The 18,557-nt window shown below is 41.8% G+C and overlaps 1 protein-coding gene and 1 long non-coding RNA gene across 3 annotated transcripts in view; one reads left to right on the top strand and one right to left on the bottom strand.

Moving 5' to 3' along the window:
• scn4ab (sodium channel, voltage-gated, type IV, alpha, b) overlaps positions 1–18,557 on the bottom strand; it is a 40,661-nt gene that overhangs the window by 5,739 nt on the left and 16,365 nt on the right. Inside the window, exons 1-17 of one of the 2 annotated variants that reach the window (XM_077010246.1) lie at positions 16,833–17,155; positions 15,829–16,153; positions 15,522–15,639; positions 14,910–15,000; positions 14,542–14,670; positions 12,283–12,374; positions 11,183–11,395; positions 10,985–11,048; positions 10,414–10,555; positions 9,829–10,029; positions 9,633–9,734; positions 9,207–9,321; positions 8,854–9,092; positions 8,561–8,734; positions 4,024–4,380; positions 2,192–2,584; positions 49–178 (exon numbers count right to left, since the gene is read on the bottom strand). In XM_077010246.1, coding sequence (XP_076866361.1) covers positions 49–178; positions 2,192–2,584; positions 4,024–4,380; positions 8,561–8,734; positions 8,854–9,092; positions 9,207–9,321; positions 9,633–9,734; positions 9,829–10,029; positions 10,414–10,555; positions 10,985–11,048; positions 11,183–11,395; positions 12,283–12,374; positions 14,542–14,670; positions 14,910–15,000; positions 15,522–15,639; positions 15,829–16,153; positions 16,833–16,930 — 2,983 coding nt within the window. In that variant the 5' untranslated portion in view covers positions 16,931–17,155. Of the gene's footprint in view, positions 1–48; positions 179–2,191; positions 2,585–4,023; positions 4,381–8,560; positions 8,735–8,853; positions 9,093–9,206; positions 9,322–9,632; positions 9,735–9,828; positions 10,030–10,413; positions 10,556–10,984; positions 11,049–11,182; positions 11,396–12,282; positions 12,375–14,541; positions 14,671–14,909; positions 15,001–15,521; positions 15,640–15,828; positions 16,154–16,832; positions 17,156–18,557 lie in introns of those variants that run through there. The other variant, XM_077010247.1, reaches the window with a different exon arrangement.
• On the top strand, positions 17,706–18,308 carry LOC143516299 (uncharacterized). The gene is made up of 2 exons (XR_013131645.1): positions 17,706–18,029; positions 18,172–18,308. It is a non-coding gene; the product is annotated as an uncharacterized LOC143516299 (long non-coding RNA).

Below are 18,557 nucleotides of genomic sequence, written 5' to 3'. Positions count from 1 at the left end.
TAGGGTCCACTCTGGACATATGGGGGAGGGGTTTAGGGTCTCCCTCACTTTCTGTGTAACAGTCCTCTGGGTTGTCGGAGTCTTCCTCTTCTTCAGATACTTCCTCTTCCACCTGAGGCCGTATGTCTACCGTGCTGCCGATGGATGAGCTTCCTGCGTCCGAGTCTGCGTCTTTCAGCTGTGCAGCCCATGGAAGGACAAAAATGCGTCAGGACATCGTATCTCCATTCTTTAAGAGGAGCAGCAAAAGAACATACGTTGAAAAGCACTTCCAGGGGGACGATGCTAAAACTGTGGGCAAAAGACTTCTGGTTTCGGGGATTCTGTATCAGATCTAAACAGTCAAGCAGTTATTCATGTGGACTTGTTGAAATGTGATTTGTAGTCTGTGATTTCTGGCATATGTGTTAACTTGAGCACCAAGAACATCTTGTACAAAAATATGACTGGTTTTTACAGGCGCAGTACAAAATGAGTTATATTTAGCAATATGAAGAAGACACTGAATGATAAGTGGTATGTATAAATCTATCCCTCAGATTCAGATGACACCAACTCATGTAACTGAAACCGCACAGACCTGACAAAATGCGATTCGATGCGCCGCCATGAAGTTTATTCAACAGCATAGTGTCTGCTGCCATTTTTTTTATTGCATCACATTAAAGCTTTTGCCACTAACCGACATTTCTTAGACAGAACAAATAACATTCAAACAGCTAGATACCTCAATATTCGTTGTCCCGTATTGAGCGTATAATGAACCTATGTTTAATTGCACTTCTACGTATTGGTGTTGATTGTAATTTAGTGGAATTTGGATTCAAGGGATTATTTCATTCTGACCTATTTACTGTACTATCTAGTTTGCATCACGTCTGCTAAATGCTAAATGTAAATATCAAATTAGCAGACAGATATACTGTCAGCATCACATGCCGTTTTGTTTTTTTCTTTAAAAAAAAATTCTAGTTAAGCAGATTACTTAGGGTGACTGCCTCACCTTGAGCAGCAAATTCCTCCCCTGCGGACACTATGCCAGACGTTGAGACATGAGAGAGGATGTGTCACTTGATCTGTGCAACTCGACCCAGTTGACAGACATACCAACAAACAGTTGCTTAATGAGTCACAGCCTGTGCTGCTCAATGAAACAAATGTTTGACAAAATGTCTGACCTTAATGCAGCAGTGCTGCATTTCCTATTTGTGAAGCCCTTAACGGTATGGAGAGGCACATTTAGAGATATTTGGGTTCACTGGTAACTGTGGAGTGGGAAGGAGGAGGGTCAGGTAGTTGTCAATCGCGTTAATTAATCACACCGCTCTGGTGCCGTTTCCCACGCTCCGTCGCCGTGACACTTGACCCCTACGGTGCCTCTAAAAACACAATCTCTATATCTCTCTCCCCAGTCATACACATATGCTCTGTGAGGCCCTAAATTGGGTATGTTGAGTTCATAGTACTTACAAGATCACTTTTAGGTCAGTGAGGTACTATGTGAGGTACTGTGAGGTGCTATGTGAAGTATTATGAACCAATGAACTATAAACTCACACGCGGTACTGTACAAATGTCTTAAGCCATCATTAGATTTGTTGTTTTAGCCATTAAGCTACAACAAATATGTATGCAAAGGCTTCTGCGTACAGTAATTTGGGGACTTAATTTTCTGAAGTAATCACCTGGTACCATTCCATTCAGGTTCCTGCAACTGCTCAACCCTTAGCAAAAAGAAGTTTATTCAAGTGTACTATGAGTATACTTTTTTTTTTAACTAGAAATGTTCCAATTTAGTCTGAAAAAGTATTAAATTGGTATACTTTCTAGTTCACTTAAAGTATATGGTCTGTATATATATATATATATATATATATATATATATATATATATATATATATATATATATATATATATACTTGCTATACTTATACTTATACTGAAGTATACTTAATAAAATGAACTTTAAGTATACTACCTTTTTGCTAAGGGAAGTTTAATGGGAGGTCACTCTGAATGTTTGACACTGTAGCCTAGAGAAGCTGTTTTTTTTTTATATAGCATGCAAATTTCCTGTATTTTCCGATTGTATTCAGATTGTACACACACACACACACACACACACACATTGTGTCGTTCTGTTGGTGGTAATAGTCAACGTTTGTTGTGTGCTTAAACAGGGGAAACTCACATTGTCGTCTTCATCTGTGCTGTCATCATCGATAGTTCTTTCAAAATCTGACTCAACATTTGCGATTGGAGCTCCTCTCATTTGGACTACGGCCGTATCAGAAGTTACCCTCAGCTTTCTTGCCTCCCCTTGAAGATCTTCCCCGGAGTCCATGTGGTTCATGACTATATCACCGCTGCCTTTAAAGTCACTCTCTTTCTTCTTCTCTTCCTTAGGTTTCAAACCTAACAAACTCCTTGTATGCCCAATAACGAAGGCTTTGACCCAGTCTGTAGCTCTGGTGATTCTTGCAATGGCGATCTGCAGGTTGTTCATTTCACCGTCATCATCTGATGAGGACAGATTATCTCCACTAAAGGAGCTAAGAAGCAAGGCCAGGAAAAGATTCAAGACCTGTAACAACACAATGATCCAAACCACAGTTAATCCAGGAAAAGATTCAAGACCTGTAACACAATGATCCAAACTACAGTTAATCCAAGAAAAGATTCAAAACCTGTAAAAACACAATAATCCAAACCACAGTTAATCCAGGAAAAGATTCAAGACCTGTAACAACACAATGATCCAAACTACAGTTAATCCAGGAAAAGATTCAAAACCTGTAAAAACAAAATATTCCAAATCACAGTTAATCAAGGAATCAAAATAAATGATAATACATTTTTTGTTGATTAAAAAAAATAGAGGCATAATAGAGGTATTCTTTTTTCCTTAAGTTAAAGCATAGGTCTTAATAATACACATTATGTTACAATAGAGAGAATGACCAGCACTCTTTACTTTTTTAAATCATAGTTGAACTAATGGAACCATGGTCATCACATATATGTGTCAGCAAGGCCATTGCTATAAAAAAAAAAAAAAAAGAATTTTTGCAATCTAGATAGTTGTTAATCGTAGACTTGTGTTGAGTCATCTTAGTTCTCTACAACAAATTATAGATATGTGTGTTTCTCATCCAACACTTATGTCTCCTAAAATGGGACTTCTAATCATTTTAGGTTCAGCACTGATTTTTTTCTGGTTGCTATTGCTAATGAAAGTAATTTCCAATAAATATGGACCTTGTCTGGCAGTTTGGCTCCTCCCCAGATTAAACCTCTTTTGTTTGTGAAACATCTTAATTTACTGGCCAGTAAATTTATCACCCCGTCACTTATTTTCTCATTGCTCTATGAATAAGTGAAATGCAAATCCACCTGGCAGCATTTAAAGCAAATGACCAGTTGATACTATATGTAACTAGGAATGATTTATAATTAACTTCCAGCAGGATGACAGCACGGCCTTATGCTGTTCTACAGAACTGTATTCTTAACCATACTGGATCTCACCCGTCATGCAAAAGGATATCATGCTTGTGAGAGTGTCAAGCATGTATGCCATTTCATGATGGAATTATCCAATAGAGACATCACCTATGGCTTGGCTTTATCCAAAGATGGGCACCACGTTCGCACCTAGTCTATTGATAGCTCATTCATATTTGATGTAGGTGTTGAGAGGTGTATAGGTCTGGATAAAGAATGTTGTTTTATGTGGGTCAGAGCAGAGCCAAACTCTTAACTGGGGCTCGTGTTCTCAGACAGTTGTTGTTGGAAGAGCAAATATATATAATTTATCATCAGTATGCAATATGCCAGTACTGTAATGTTAATTTAAATGCGTGGTTCAACCAAACTAACACAAAACACAGTGTATTTCCTGTTGGCATGAACTGTCTTTCTTGTGTAGGCAACAGAGATGTTCACAACACCACCAAAATATGACATCAACCTGTTTCACCTGTGCAGTATTGAGTCAATCAGCATGACGAAGGAAACACTCACCACCAGGTTCCCGATCACCATGACCATCATGAAGACGATGAGGCACATGGTCTGGCCCGCCACCTCCATGCAGTCCCACATGGTCTCGATCCACTCGCCACACAGCACGCGGAACACGATCAGGAAGGAGTGGAAGAAGTCGTTCATGTGCCAGCGGGGCAGCTCGCAGTCCTCAGAGATCTTGCACACGCAGTCCTTGTAGCTCTTCCCGAACAGCTGCATGCCCACCACGGCGAAGATGAAGACGATGATGGCCAACACCAGGGTCAGGTTGCCCAGGGCGCCCACCGAGTTGCCGATGATCTTGATCAACATGCTGAGCGTAGGCCAGGACTTTGCCAACTTGAAGACACGCATCTGTAGCCAGCATAGTCATCGCATGATTGTTGGAGATGCCTTCAAAACATTTTGAAGCGTTTTCCTTTCTATACTTAACTATTAGCATCTATCAGATTTTGGACAGACGGCACACCGTTCAGACTGCCAGCAAAACAGTTTTGATCATTAAACTTGTTGGGTAGACAAAATAATGGAACCACAACACAACATTTCGATATACAAATAAAGAAATACATTGCCTCTGGTTGTCATAAATACCAAATTTGAGAAGCCCATACTATAGTTTTGGTTGAGTATGAGTTAGGGAGCATTAAATTTAGTTCAGCATGGATATATCAAAGTTACTATTAATAAAATTAATATTAAATTAGTTTATTGAGATTTAGTAACTTTAAATCTCCTTTTTGCTCCACCTAGTCTTTCCATTGTTTTGTATACCTCCTTCAACTTGTAGGGTGTTTCTTAGATTTGTTATTTTCTCTGGAGAAATTCTCCGAAACCTTTAGTCTCTGATATAAAGAATTTCAGGGAGTTTTGGGATTATTTGGCTACAACAGCTGAGATTTAGTGAAAAGCAGTAACGTGCAGTGCATAACATGGATACCCCTCCTGCAGACCCCCGTCCCCCCACCACAATGAAATAAACATTACCAATTCAAAAAATATTGTTTGAATTCTAAAATATAGTCATCAACATGCAGAAAAAAAACAGTTGATTAAACCAAAGTAGAATAGATGCTACAGGCTATTTTTTTAGCTAAACATACAAGGCTAGTTTGTTAGCTAGACATACCAGGCTAGTTGTTCGCCAGGTGAATTTCATTGGTCGGACTTCCTGTAATTTTGCTAATGGACTTGCATTACAGAACTCTTCATAACCTCATCAGAAGGTGCCCACAGACATGTACCCAGCTGCAAGTCTCTGCAGCTACACTACTGAGCAGTTTGGATTAATTCCACAGCTTTTAGGAATATGTAAAATATACATATTCCAAGAATATGTAAAATATACTGAATATGTAGATCGCTAAAATAGTTCTTATTTTTTCCATCCAATTTTTGTAACACTTTCTCTAAAGGCTTAGAAGGGTCTGACTTAGGGTTGCCACCTAGGTCTGACAAAAAACAAGGACACTGTCATACTGACACAGGGTGGCGAGTGTAATTTGTTGACGGGGGGGAGGCGGGGGGGCGAACGTAAGGAAAACCGGGACAGGCGCGTGAAAACCGGGACAGTCCAGGGAAAACCGGGACAGGTGGCAACACTAGTCTGACTGTACACCAAACGTTAATTCGATGGTAACATTCTTTTTAAAAATGAAAAAGCTATATAAACTATGTGAATCTATCTGTTTTCTTTGGTGGGTATATGTTTGAATGTTAATGCAAATCCATCTGGATGTGATGCAACAAACTATTTACTCAACACACTGTGTTAGCAATAAAGGTTAGCTCAAGGTGAGTTAACTCAAGGGCCCAAGGTGAGTTAGCTCAAGGCAGATCTAAAAACATAGATTTCAGAGAACACGTTGAATTTGTGCAAAATGCCAGCTGCGATATTTAGGTGCCAAGCACTGTAAGCAGTAACAGTTTGCTTTTTCCACAACCTGTAGGGCCGCATCAGATCTGGAGCTAACTATACATAATACAGAATATGAATACAGAAAAATTCAAATTACATTATACATGAGTTCTAGAATTACAACAATAACATTAAAACACCTCCTTAAATCCTAAGCCAAAAATCACTGCTATAAGGACGTTTCCAAACCCAGCATCCATACCTGCATACAATTACACAATCCATACAATTACAATATGTTCTCACTATGCAAATGCATCTTTCAGTTTCCTCAAAAAAACTGGCAAAACACAGCATTGTGCATTTTAACACTGGTGTTTTCAGACTGTTCATTCTCACTACGGCTGAGCAGCAATGTCCGCCATTTTCCTCCGATTCTTTCATGCACTCAGCAGCATCGCTACAGAGAGTGGCGTCTTTCACACACTAAGGTAGGGGTCAGGAACCTATGGCTCGCGAGCCAGAAGTGGGTCTTTTGATTACTGCATCCGGCTCGCATTAAAATCTTAGCTGACATGATGTTTCCTAACATAGATAAGTAATGCATAATTCCACTGACATTTTAATGTAAAGCCTTTGTGGAGAGCTAAATAGACTATGCAATGAAAAATTCTCATCGATGAAACGGCCAAATTTAAAGCGACACTTCCGACACACACCAGGCTACATTTGCATCGAAATATCCAACGTGGAACAGCAGGAAGAAATTCAGACTTATAATACTCAACAATAGTTGGGCTTACTTAAAAATTCACGCATTTAGTTGTAGTCAGTGTTAATAAAAATATTGTATGGCTCTCACAGAAATAGATTTTATGGCTCTCTTCCCGACCCCTGTACGAAGACATACGCCATAATTTTCTGCTGCTGTTAGTGTTTTATTCTCGTGATCTCAGCCATATTTGACATGCCTCTTTCCTTCCTTTGCTCAGACTGCCGTCATTTCTGGTGATAAGGATAAAGCCCTTCAAATGTTCTTTTTTCTTGGAAAAGCATTTAAAAATTTGACACACTTTTTTTACAACAAAACATTCCAGCTGCGGGCAAATGGCAGGAGGTTGAGCAAGGCAAAGCTTGGGAAAACTCGGCTACTTACGCAGATAAAGTAGCCCAGGCCTATTGCTTCACGCATAAACTTAAGATAAAGTGCAGCAAATCTCTATTTTTTTGGGAATGCCAACATCACACTATTTGATCCTTCCCTGTTTCATGTTCAGTTTAGAAAATTAGCTTGTTCCTCAACCGATTTATGTATTTGGTGCCCCTTAATTAAGGCAGGTGCACATCTAACACATATCAGTGTTTTTGTGGGATTTGTTTTTGTGTGTGTGTGTGTGTGTGTGTGTGTGTGTGTGTACCGAGAAGGATCAGTCAGTGTGAATTCAACTATTTACCAAAACAAAGGTGTGAAGTCCTCCCATTGGCTTGTTTTCCCCCTCTTCTCCAATTAAACCGTCCGCTGATTGTAGCTCAAATTCTTCGTTCTCTGTTCCGTGCTTTTTTTGTTTTTTTACATGAAACAGAGGGACTACTGCAATGAGTCTTAAATAATCAATTTCAGAGGTTTGGATATGAGAAGCAATAAGTCTTTTCTGCAGCTCCACATTAAGACTACGTTCACACTACAGAGTGGAAGTGGCCCAAATCCAATTTTTGTGTGTGTTTGTGTGTAAAATCAGATTTGGGACACTACTAACTACTACACTATTTTGTTTGCTTGTTTCCTGTAGAGGCACACATCTATAACCACACCTGATCCCACCATGTGGCTCCTGTCCTGTTCACACACTTCAATCTGAACAGAAATGGCAACTCTAGCTGCCAGGACAACACATCTATACCTTTTGTACATTCCTGCCTTCTCGTCCAGATCCTCAGTAACTTGCAGTCTCAGCTAAATGTTTTTGAGATCTGTTCAGAATATTTTATTTTTTGTGAATAATGATTAATATTGTTGTGTGATTCTTGTCTCTCCAATTAGCATGTCAGACCAATATCAATCCAACACAGCATGGTTCTCCTTCATTTCACTAGACTGATAAGGTGAAGAAGTCATGATGAAGTGATCTGCTGCCACTTAAATTGAATAAAACACTTTCACAAAGTGTGGACCTCAAGTAGCACTTAAACACACACACACACACACACACACACACACACACACACACACACACACACACACACACACACACACACACACACACACCTTTCTGCCCAGAATGATCAATAATGGCTACTGTCTTTTGTTCATTGTTGCTCCTAAACCTTGACTATGGACAAAACTGCTGCAAATCCCTGTGGTCTCTTCAGCCCAGAGGTCTGCTCATACATGGGAGACAAATTCACTTCTCTTACAAGCCTGAATGTGACCCAAACACTAGAAGTAATTATACGGCCTGTAATGTGAACGCAGCCCTGAATTTTCAGTAGGCTACTACTGATGGCACACACGTTGACATGGGAGTGCAGTTCAAAGTCACACTGCTGCAGTTCAGTAAGGCAACCTACGAAGGACCTCCTACGAAGAACCTGAGGTTTCTAACCTGAGCTCTTGGCACTTATGGATCAGTTACATAGAGTAGGAAACAGCTGTAAAGGGAAGAAGGGATTACTCACAAGGCGGAAGGACCGTAGCACGGAGAGTCCCTCCACGTTGGCCAGGCCCAGCTCCACCAGGCTCATCGTCACAATGATACTGTCGAAAATGTTCCAGCCAACCTGGAAGTAGTAGTACGGGTCCATCGCGATGATCTTCAGCACCATCTCGGCTGTGAAGATGCCTGTGAACACCTGTGAAGAACAGGCCACAGCTAGCTCCGTGTTGTTACCCCAAGGACAAGGCAGCTGCAAATTCAATATAAATGAATAAGGTGTGAGACTTATATTTGGTTACATATGTAACGCCTTACCAAGTTGCCAGTGGCCAAGATCGATTCAAACCCAGGAGACATTGGGTAGTGTTCCATGGCCATGAACACAGTGTTCAGTATGATGCAAATAGTGATGCCGAGGTCCACAAAAGGATCCATCACGATGAAGCGCACCCACTTCTTGAATCTGTTCCAGGGATCCCAGCAGTCCCACTTCAGGAAAATATTTGCAAACTTGTACCAGCATGGAGGACATGGCCTTTCTAACTCCTCTAATTCTGAAAGAGTAAACAGAATGGTTGTGGTGTTACCTTCAGTACCTTTGATTCAATCACTGACTGATTATCTAGTGCTTTGTGAAGCCTGTGTTGAGGGGTTTGAGCTAACATTACCTTCTAATGCACTGTTTGTAGCGCTCACATCGCTGGCTTTCCTTTTCTGTGTGCTGGAAACATCCAGATGGCCCATGCTCCCTTTGCAGCCATTCGACTTTGATACCTCAACAGACTTTGAGCACAGCACAGAAAATGGAATAAATTGTGACAATCAAAATTATGCAAATCATGTAATCATTGCTTTAATGAAAGTGATCATGATGTGCCTAAAATGGACTAAATTATCATGTTTTTTTTAATGAAGCTTTTGCCTTCTAGGCATGCTGATTATTTTAACGAGTCTTATGATCCAATCTTCATGAAAGTACCGTCTGAGTTTTGCTAAATGTAAACACAAATTCATTTAAACCAACCACCTGCACATTAACCATGTAGAAGCCAGAGGGTCAGTGTGCTTAACGGGAATCACAGGCATCTACATACCCTCCCATCTGAAAGGGGCTTAAGTGCAATGTTGACGTCATCCATCCTCCCTTTGTCGTCATCGGCAAGGCTTTGGTTGTCATCAGCAACGTCGTGATTTGCCTATGCCAGGTACGGAGGTCCATGTCAGTCAAAGCTAACGCTAAGGCTAATGCTAAGGCTAATCTGACAGGAAGAGGAGCAGCGATGTGCTTGCCTTGACGTGCTTCTGTTTGAGCTGTTCCATGATCCTCGCGTACTCTTCCTCCTTCTCGTTAGCCTCGGCTATAGTGGCCTCGTTCTGCTCGGCGTATGCCATGGCCACCACCGCCAGAATGAGGTTGACGAGGTAGAAGGAGCCCAAGAAGATGACCACTACAAAGAAGACCATGTATGCCTTGCCTGCTGTCCGCAGAGTCTGAAATATGCAAGACACTGTTAGCCGGACGTGAAAGACTAGATCTACACTGAGGGTGTTTTTAATGAGGTATTCAATTCAGGAAAAGATGGAATATTGGGACCATTAGCAGTATTTTAGGACTTTCTCAAGAGCATTATGGTAGGTCATTCACAAGTGACATTCCACACCAGGTGTCAAATCATAAATAGTTCAAACGCAATCACATTTGGGATCCAATGAATTACTTGTTCTTTTTAGGCATGAAGATGGCTGTGCACTTACATTACTTAACAAACGCACAATTCCATTACTGAAGCATGACAAAGAAAGAATGCAAGATGGTTAGAGGAATCAAGTGGACCATCACATAGAGTACAGAGTCCAAAGTGTTGAGGTACAAACCAGTTGGAAGAGGTTTTCCCAGAAGTCCTGTGTCATAAGGCGGAAGAGAGCCAGGAAGGCCCAACCGAAGTTGTCAAAGCTGGTGTAGCCATAATTTGGGTTCCTGCCAGCTTTCAAACATAGGTATCCTTCAGGACACTGCCTGTCAATATTACAGCATACAGTTCATTGATACATATCCTATGTGAAGGATTATTTATTTTTAAATATTGTATTACACGTGTATACATGTTCTGTTCTGTTAGCGAAGGATTTAAATGCATTGCATTGTTTAGTATCAACAAAAAAATAAAATAAAAATAATTCTGGGAAACCTGTATTTGAGAATCCTAGATTGAGCTTTTCTGGAACTAGAAAACTTGGCATATTTTAATAATTCATAAAGTACAGTAGAACACAGGGATACAGAAAATATTTGGTTTTCACAGTTGTAAAAATAATTTCTTTCAGTCCATAAATGGCGGTTTTACTATCCTCAGGGATGTCCATAATTCTGTTCCAGAATCATGAGTCCAGGTCTCGTATCAGAAATATGGGTCATTTATTAATGGACAGAAATGGTATGACATACCCAGAATCAGAACTGTTTCCACAGAGAAGTGCGTCTATACTTCCTGGAGGAAAGTAGTAGTTTTCTGCACAGAAAACAAGATTTCAAGTTTTTAAATAAAGCAGAATGAAAAGTGGCCAACTTGTGGTCACATTCTTCCCAAACACAGCACAGGCGGAGTCCTGAACCAGCCCTTCTGAGCAGAAGCCCTTCAGGTACCTTCGTTTGATATGTAGTCATGCCAGTTGAAGGTGGTGTTTGTGTCGTTAGACTCCTTCATTATGGGCATGAGCACACACTTCTGTCTTAACATCCCCATGAACAGCTGAAGACCAATGAGGGCAAAGACACTGAGGCAGAAGACGGTCAAGATCATGACGTCTCCCAGCTTTTTCACAGACTGGATGAGCGCACCGACGATGGTTTTCAGACCTGCATGCAAATGGAAGGGGGGGTTGGAGGTGTGGGTGGAGAAAGTGGCTGAAACTGAATGTTTCTCTTATTGAGTCGTGATGGCATGGCACTCTTATTTTCCTACATCGACTTACATTGCCCCCAAAATTGAAGGGAACACTTAAATCATAAACCAGATCTCACTGAAGCAAAGATTCAAGGTGAAAATCGTACTCAGCTGAGAACAAAAATGAAGTGGAAACCAAATTCTTCAAGCCACTGAGGGCTGGAGTCAGAGTCACACTGAAAATCAGGCTGATCCAGTTTGCGTGAATTTCATCATAATGTGCCTCAGCTTACTGCAAGTGCATGTGCCTGTTTGTACTCGTGACAACGTCTTGGCTCCTGATGACAATGTGGGTGGTGTCCTGGGGGAACCAGGATCATGCTGTCACTCACATTTACACCAAAGCAGGTGGAATTGATTCCTAATTGCTTGCTGCTATGATTAAGTGTTCCCTTAATCTTTTGAGCAGTGTATTACTATGCTGGCAACATCTTTAGACATCCTCCTGCAGTTAATTCACCAAAGTTTCACATCTTATGCTAACTAGCATGTGCTTTTGGGACTGACTGACAGCAAATGAGCCGTTGTCCTCTCTCTAATGGATTCATCAAGGTGACGAAGTTTTAAGTCTAAAATGACAAATGTTTAAATGTCAATGTTTAAATAAAGAATGTCACATTTTGCACAGATATATATTATATATCTATGATTCTAAAGCAAATATTACAAGCAGTGGAATAAAAGGGCCATTCCAGTTCAGTAGAGGAAATAGAACGTCAGTGAGTCTCAAAAACCTCTCCCACCAGAGTGTGTGGAGTGATTAGTACTTAGAATATTCTGACTCGAGTCTCACACCCACCAGGAATGACAGTAATTGTTTTCAGGGCTCGGAGAACACGGAAAGTCCTCAGAGCTGAGATGTTTCCCAGGTCCACAAACTCCGTGGTGTACCTGAGGAAGCAGGATGCTGTAAGTCTGGGATTATAGTCATCTGACTATAATCATGCTGGCAGAACCTATTTAAAAGCCAATTATACTTTTGCAGATAAGAAAGACACAAAACTTCCTATTTCTCATGGAGGGGCTTAAAATATGTGCCTTAAGGTTAGTAGACACAACGCTGCATTTCTTCAGTGTTGGCATTGAAGAGTTTTTTTCTAATCACAGTCAGCTATTACTCACCGTATTGTGAATCAGTAGAAAATGGGGAAAGATATTTGTGCTCAGTCTCCTTTAAGAGCAATGTGAGTACTTTATGTGTGTGTGTTTGGAGGTTAGGGGGCATAGCTGGTGTCCAGCCTCACAGTGCCGTCCCTCGGGACCCCTTCAGAAACTGCAGTGGCTGCTCCAATGAGAAAGATAGCCTGAGATGAACAGCTAAATATAGCCTCAAGCCCGTAATGGACCTCTGCTTACACGCGGACAACCATTTCCATTGTAAATCCGAGGGGGAGAATCTTGAACAAGGACTTTATGGATGTTCTCCAGTAATCCTGAGTGTATACAGTAATCCTGAGTATACAGTAATCCTGATGTTCTACAATAATCCTGAGTAGTAATCCTAATGTCCCACAGTTATCCTGAGTATATACAGTAATCCTGATGTCCTACAGTAATCCTGATGTCCTACAGCAGGCGTACTCAACTAAAACTGTCCGCGGTCCAATTTTGGCAGATACCTGTGACCTGAGGTCCGGTGCGGCGGGGGTGGCGAACGTAAGTTGTTGAGCGGGAAGGGGGGGGGGGGGGGGGTGCGCGAACGTGGAGGCGTTTATACTTTCGCGAGCGTCACTGCAGTGTTCTCCGAAACGATAGGCGTTTTGTCCAAAACGATATGTGGTAGAAACACCCCTCAAAACAGGGGAATGAACATTTACCTGACCAATTTTAATGTTGCTATATGTTTCAGGTTTGAAAAGTGCTGGAATTTAGGTTAAAGTACTTTAAAATGCTTGAAATTGTAACTACTTGGTTTCACAACAAATATCTGTCTGACTGAATAGTTCTCTTGTATTAGGTTAACAAATACGAGCCTCTTGTAATTCCAGGACGAAACATGAGAACGTGAAGACGTGAAGATTGGGCGTTTTTAAAATAAACCACCATTAAATAATGTGATAAAAAGTGAATTATTTCGAGTATATGTATAAATATTTAACTTAATTATGTTTAACATGCTGGGAAATATTGAAATGGACCTTGAAAGTGACGTACAAGTGCTTGAATTCCACCTTATAAAGGTGTATGAACCCAGAAAACGTGACTTTGTTCATTGCGCTGAAGCGCGGCGCGAAGTTACAAAATTAGAGAGGTGCACGACCTCGCGAACCGACAGCACACGCGGAGCCACAGCGATTACGTCATTTTCGCCGCGCGGACCCTCGCGCCGCTCGCGAAGCGTCAACCAGGCAGGCTTGTTGTTGAGCGGGGGTGGGGGGTGGCGAACGTAAGTTGTTGAGCGGGGGTGGCAAACGTAACACTCGTGACGGAGTGTTTTTTCAATAGCCCTGAAATAAATGCTCCGGTTTTGTTTTGGTCCGTATCCAGTTAATCAGGAATGAGATTGGGTCCGGACAGGACTGCGTTCGGGTCCGGATCCGGACCGCGGTCCGCCAGTTGAGTACCCCTGTCCTACAGTAATCCTGAGTAGTAATCCTGATGTCCTACAGTAATCCTGATGTCCTACAGTAATCCTGAGTAGTAATCCTGATGTCCTACAGTAATCCTGAGTATATACATTAATCCTGATGTCCTACAGTAATCCTGATGTCCTACAGTAATCCTGAGTATATACATTAATCCTGAGGTCCTACAGTAATCCTGAGTAGTAATCCTGATGTCCTACAGTAATCCTGATGTCCTACAGTAATCCTGAGTAGTAATCCTGATGTCCTCCAGTAATCCTGAGTATATACATTAATCCTGATGTCCTACATTAATCCTGATGTCCTACAGTAATCCTGATGTCCTACAGTAATCCTGTTGTTCCTGAACATCCACGGCATCTTATCCAGGGGCCACCACAACAGAAGCATCGCTGTTGGGAATTCCTGATTGTGGTATTGGCAGCTGTGCTCCAGTGTAAATAACTCGTGAACATTGCTCATGTATTACTCACGCCATGCTGATCACCATGAAATCCAGCCAGTTCCATGGATCTCTAAGGAATGTGAAGTCTCCAATACAGAAACCTCTGGAGAAGACTTTGACCAGTGCCTCAAAGGTATAGATACCTGTGAAAACGTACCTGTAACACAAGAGAGTGCTCTGACCATGAGAGGAAAGTCTGTCATTTAACAATAATAAATGATGACTGCTGACTCTGGGATAATAATGAAATATATAGACAAGCACATGAGTGTCATGTATTCATGTACATTTTTGGTTCCTTATGTTATTGCATAAATTCACAAATAAATTTTGATACTAATGTAATTCTTCAATTATGCTAATGATCATGGCAATAAATTATTGTTGTTTACTTACTCTGCATTTTTGCTCCATTGTGGGGGGTTGCTCATAGTCATGAACACACAGTTTGACAGGATTGTTACCATGATAAACAAACTGAACAATGTATTTCACAGTCAAGGAGAAGCAACTGGGAGACTGGGAGCCCTGCGATGCCACCGTTGGGCGCTCAGCATTGTGGGAAGTCACCGCCACGAGGGCTCTTCCTATTCAAACAGCTCTTTCAGCATGGGCCATTATTGGCTGAGTGCATTTACAAGACCTACGTTGTGTTTGCTCCATATAAATCACAGATATGTTCTTAAGAAATCAAACAGCCGAGGGGAAGAATATATGGTGATGGTAATCAAAACGTTTTACAAAGTGGAGCTTGGTGGTTTTAGTTTCTTATTTCATGTGTTTGCATGATATCAGAGTACCGATACCCATACTGAGCTACTAAAGATATATACAGTGTGTCCCCTGTTTAACTCATCAGCTGACAGATGGATTCCTAGTTGGTCCAATCTTAATGTTTTAGATGTGAGAAACACATGTTGTTTGGCATTTGTTATTCAGCATATGTAATGCAACTTAAAACCCCACTTAAAATGTCTCATGGTGACTTAAGTGCATTCAAAGGATATGAATGTATAAGTATTCTGATGGCTGCTCTGCGAATCGGGTTAAAAGGACTTAGAATGTAACAGGCAGGCTCAGCGTTGAATCTGTTGATCGTATTCCCCTTGCTGATGACGATGAAGGTCTGCAAACACATCAACCATTTAACCTTGAGATTAAAATTTATAATCCAACAGTTAACCATAATAACCATAATGCAGTTGGCTTCAGGATTAATAGTGTTATCTTAGACCAAAACACCGTTTGAGGTACAGTAAGAAGCCACCGTAAGACTCTAGATCTTTTTCAGGACACGGTTTGTGAGGAGACGGACCTTCTTGGATTGGTAGTATGGATCCAGCTCTTCCAGTGCTATGTTGAGGAGCTCTGGTGGGGGGTCTCCATAGATAAAGGGGAGGGGCTTCCCAGCTTCCAGATCTTTACAGGGTGTGGGCAGCTCGTCCTCCGGGATCTCCGTCTTCTGGGTCTTCCTGCGCTGCTGCTCGGCTGCCTCCGCCTCCGCACGCCGCTCTATCTCCACCAGCGTGGCCGGCGTGAAGCGGCGCAAGACGTCGGTGCCTGTGGGGGGTAGCAGTCGCACCATCTTTACATTCTGCTGCAGGAGGGACGTCACCACCTCGGGGGCTCTCAGGCGCTCCCTGTGGAGAGAGGAGAAGAGGTGATTTAGAGATGAAGAACTCTACGAGGGACACACTGCCTCATTCGTGTTGTGCTCCAGACTGTAACAATACTGTAACAATTCAAAGCTAGGTAAAAATAAAAAAAAAAAAAACACAACAAACAAACTAGTTTCTCTCATTCAAGTTACAGAGCCCTCTGATTTCAACAATTCCATACTTTATATATCCAGTCAAATTCATTTCAGAGCTAAAGGAAGAAATTGTGAAAAAAAAATAGATCCAACTATTGTATTATATTAAATAGACCCCATTATTGTATAATATTAAATAGATCACATTATATAACATTAAATAGATCACATTAATATATTTAATATTAGACATTTTATTTTAGTTTAGCCGTTCAAAACAGAAGCTGAAAAATCTTAAGATGGTTATTAATTATCATAATTCAACACTAGATATCACAGGTGTTTTGATGCCTTGCAAAAAAAAAAAGGCATAGAGAATACATAGAGAATGTCACATCTACTTAAACATACCAATATGGTGTTCAAACATACCAAGCTGTGTTCACTTTTTCAACCCGTTCCTCCAAAACCCCCCAAATTTAACCCAAACTAAAGCAAAATAGCAACAACAGAAACCCCAGACAAAAACAGTGTTCCAGCATCTACAAGCATTTTTGTACACTTACAACTGATGCGGCCATAGTTTGAGGCTTTTGGAGGGCTTCACACGTGCTTTGCGGTTCCTCTGCCATACCTCCATCAAGGACACCTCTTTGATGGGCATATTTGCCAGAACGCCCGCTTACAGACACGAAACTGACCCGCAAGAACGCAACACTGACCCGGGTAAACGCTAAGCTGACCTGGGAGACCGGTAAGTCTCACACACACATTAACTTATTACGGCAAAGAAAATGCAGCTGACCAGTTAGTCTGCCGCACATTTAACTGGTTGCTGTGGTTTGCACACAGTTTTAGTCAAGACAGTTCTGCTGGGCTTGGATCAAACACCCGCCCCTCAAAACCTCCAGAAACAAAGACTTCTCAGTCCTCCGTGAATGCATGACCAGCTGCAGGGATGAGATGTTCCCAGCGATTCCCTCCTTTATCTTTATGATTAATCATCATTTTAGTCGTCACTTATAAAACATGAAATTCCTAAAATGTTACCATAATGGCGCATTTCCACACGGCCTGCTTGGCGCGGTACGGTTCGATTCGCGACGGTTTTGGCGCATTTCCACTAGGGCCTGCTTGGCGCGGTACGGTTCGATTCGCGACGGTTTGTGAGTGTTTCCATTAGTACCAGGTCCCAGTTGCCGGTCCCTACTCCCTTCAGGTACTACCGTACCGACTCGCTCGAGGTTCTAACCGTTCCAAAGCGGAAAACTTCTGTGACGTGGAAGAACAGCATGACACTGATTGGCCAGGGAGTGTCGTCACAGGAGCGCGACTCCTCCGCCATCTCGTCCATTGTTGTACGGTGTTGTGGTCGCATACAAATGATGTCACGAGACTACAACCCGCGCGCCAACAGCGACTCCACCCACATTGGCTGTTTCTCAATTCAGGGGCTGCAGCCCACGAAGTGCGCATTTGTAGGCCGGTTACGTCACTGCGCCGCGACGAGGCTGTCCCAATTCGTGGACTCCTTCTTATGCGGCCGACGAATGTAGCCTTCAAAACCCCGAAAACGAAGGATGCATCTGAGTATCCTTCGCGTCCCACCATATCCCAGGATTCATTGCTCTATGAACAATAAACAGGCGGAGTCTAGTGTACGGGCCGAATAATTCGTTTTTAAATGTCGGTATTTTTTAAATATGGACATTTATACTGCAATGAGATGCTAAATAACATGCCAGTTATTAATGATATTGCAGGTAAACATGTGCTTTGAGTATTTACTAAACGTTTATCCGTAAAAGTAACGTAAAAGTAACGTTTATAAAAATACATTGAATTTTGTTATGAAGTTATACTTCCCGTCAAACGTGAATACATGTTCAACGCATTTTCTTTTAGGCATTTGTGGGTGATGTGATATTTGTCGGACAGCTCGCTAACACGTATGTAACGTATGAAACGGGGCAGAGCGTGGTCACGCAAACATACGTCTTGCGAAGACTAGACTGTCTCATTTAACAGCCGTGAGATGCAGCCTACCCTGCCTTCGAAGTGTGTGGCCACCGTGGGCTGCGGTCTACGCGGTCTACGTAGGCTGCAGCCCCTGAATTGAGAAACAGCCACAGTGGTGGTCCTGGTCCACCATTGTAATGGAAATACAACGCGACCGTACCACACCATTGCGAATCGATCCGTGTCGAACCGTACTGCGCCAAGCAGGCCCGTGTGGAAATGCGCCATTAGTTTTTTTTTATTTATTTTTTTTTTTGCATAAAGTTGAGCCA

Source organism: Brachyhypopomus gauderio, chromosome 6 (genome assembly GCF_052324685.1).
Source record: "Brachyhypopomus gauderio isolate BG-103 chromosome 6, BGAUD_0.2, whole genome shotgun sequence".
Classification (NCBI taxonomy): domain Eukaryota; kingdom Metazoa; phylum Chordata; class Actinopteri; order Gymnotiformes; family Hypopomidae; genus Brachyhypopomus; species Brachyhypopomus gauderio.
Note: the sequence above shows the minus strand (reverse complement) of the source record. Positions and strands in the feature narration are given on the sequence as shown.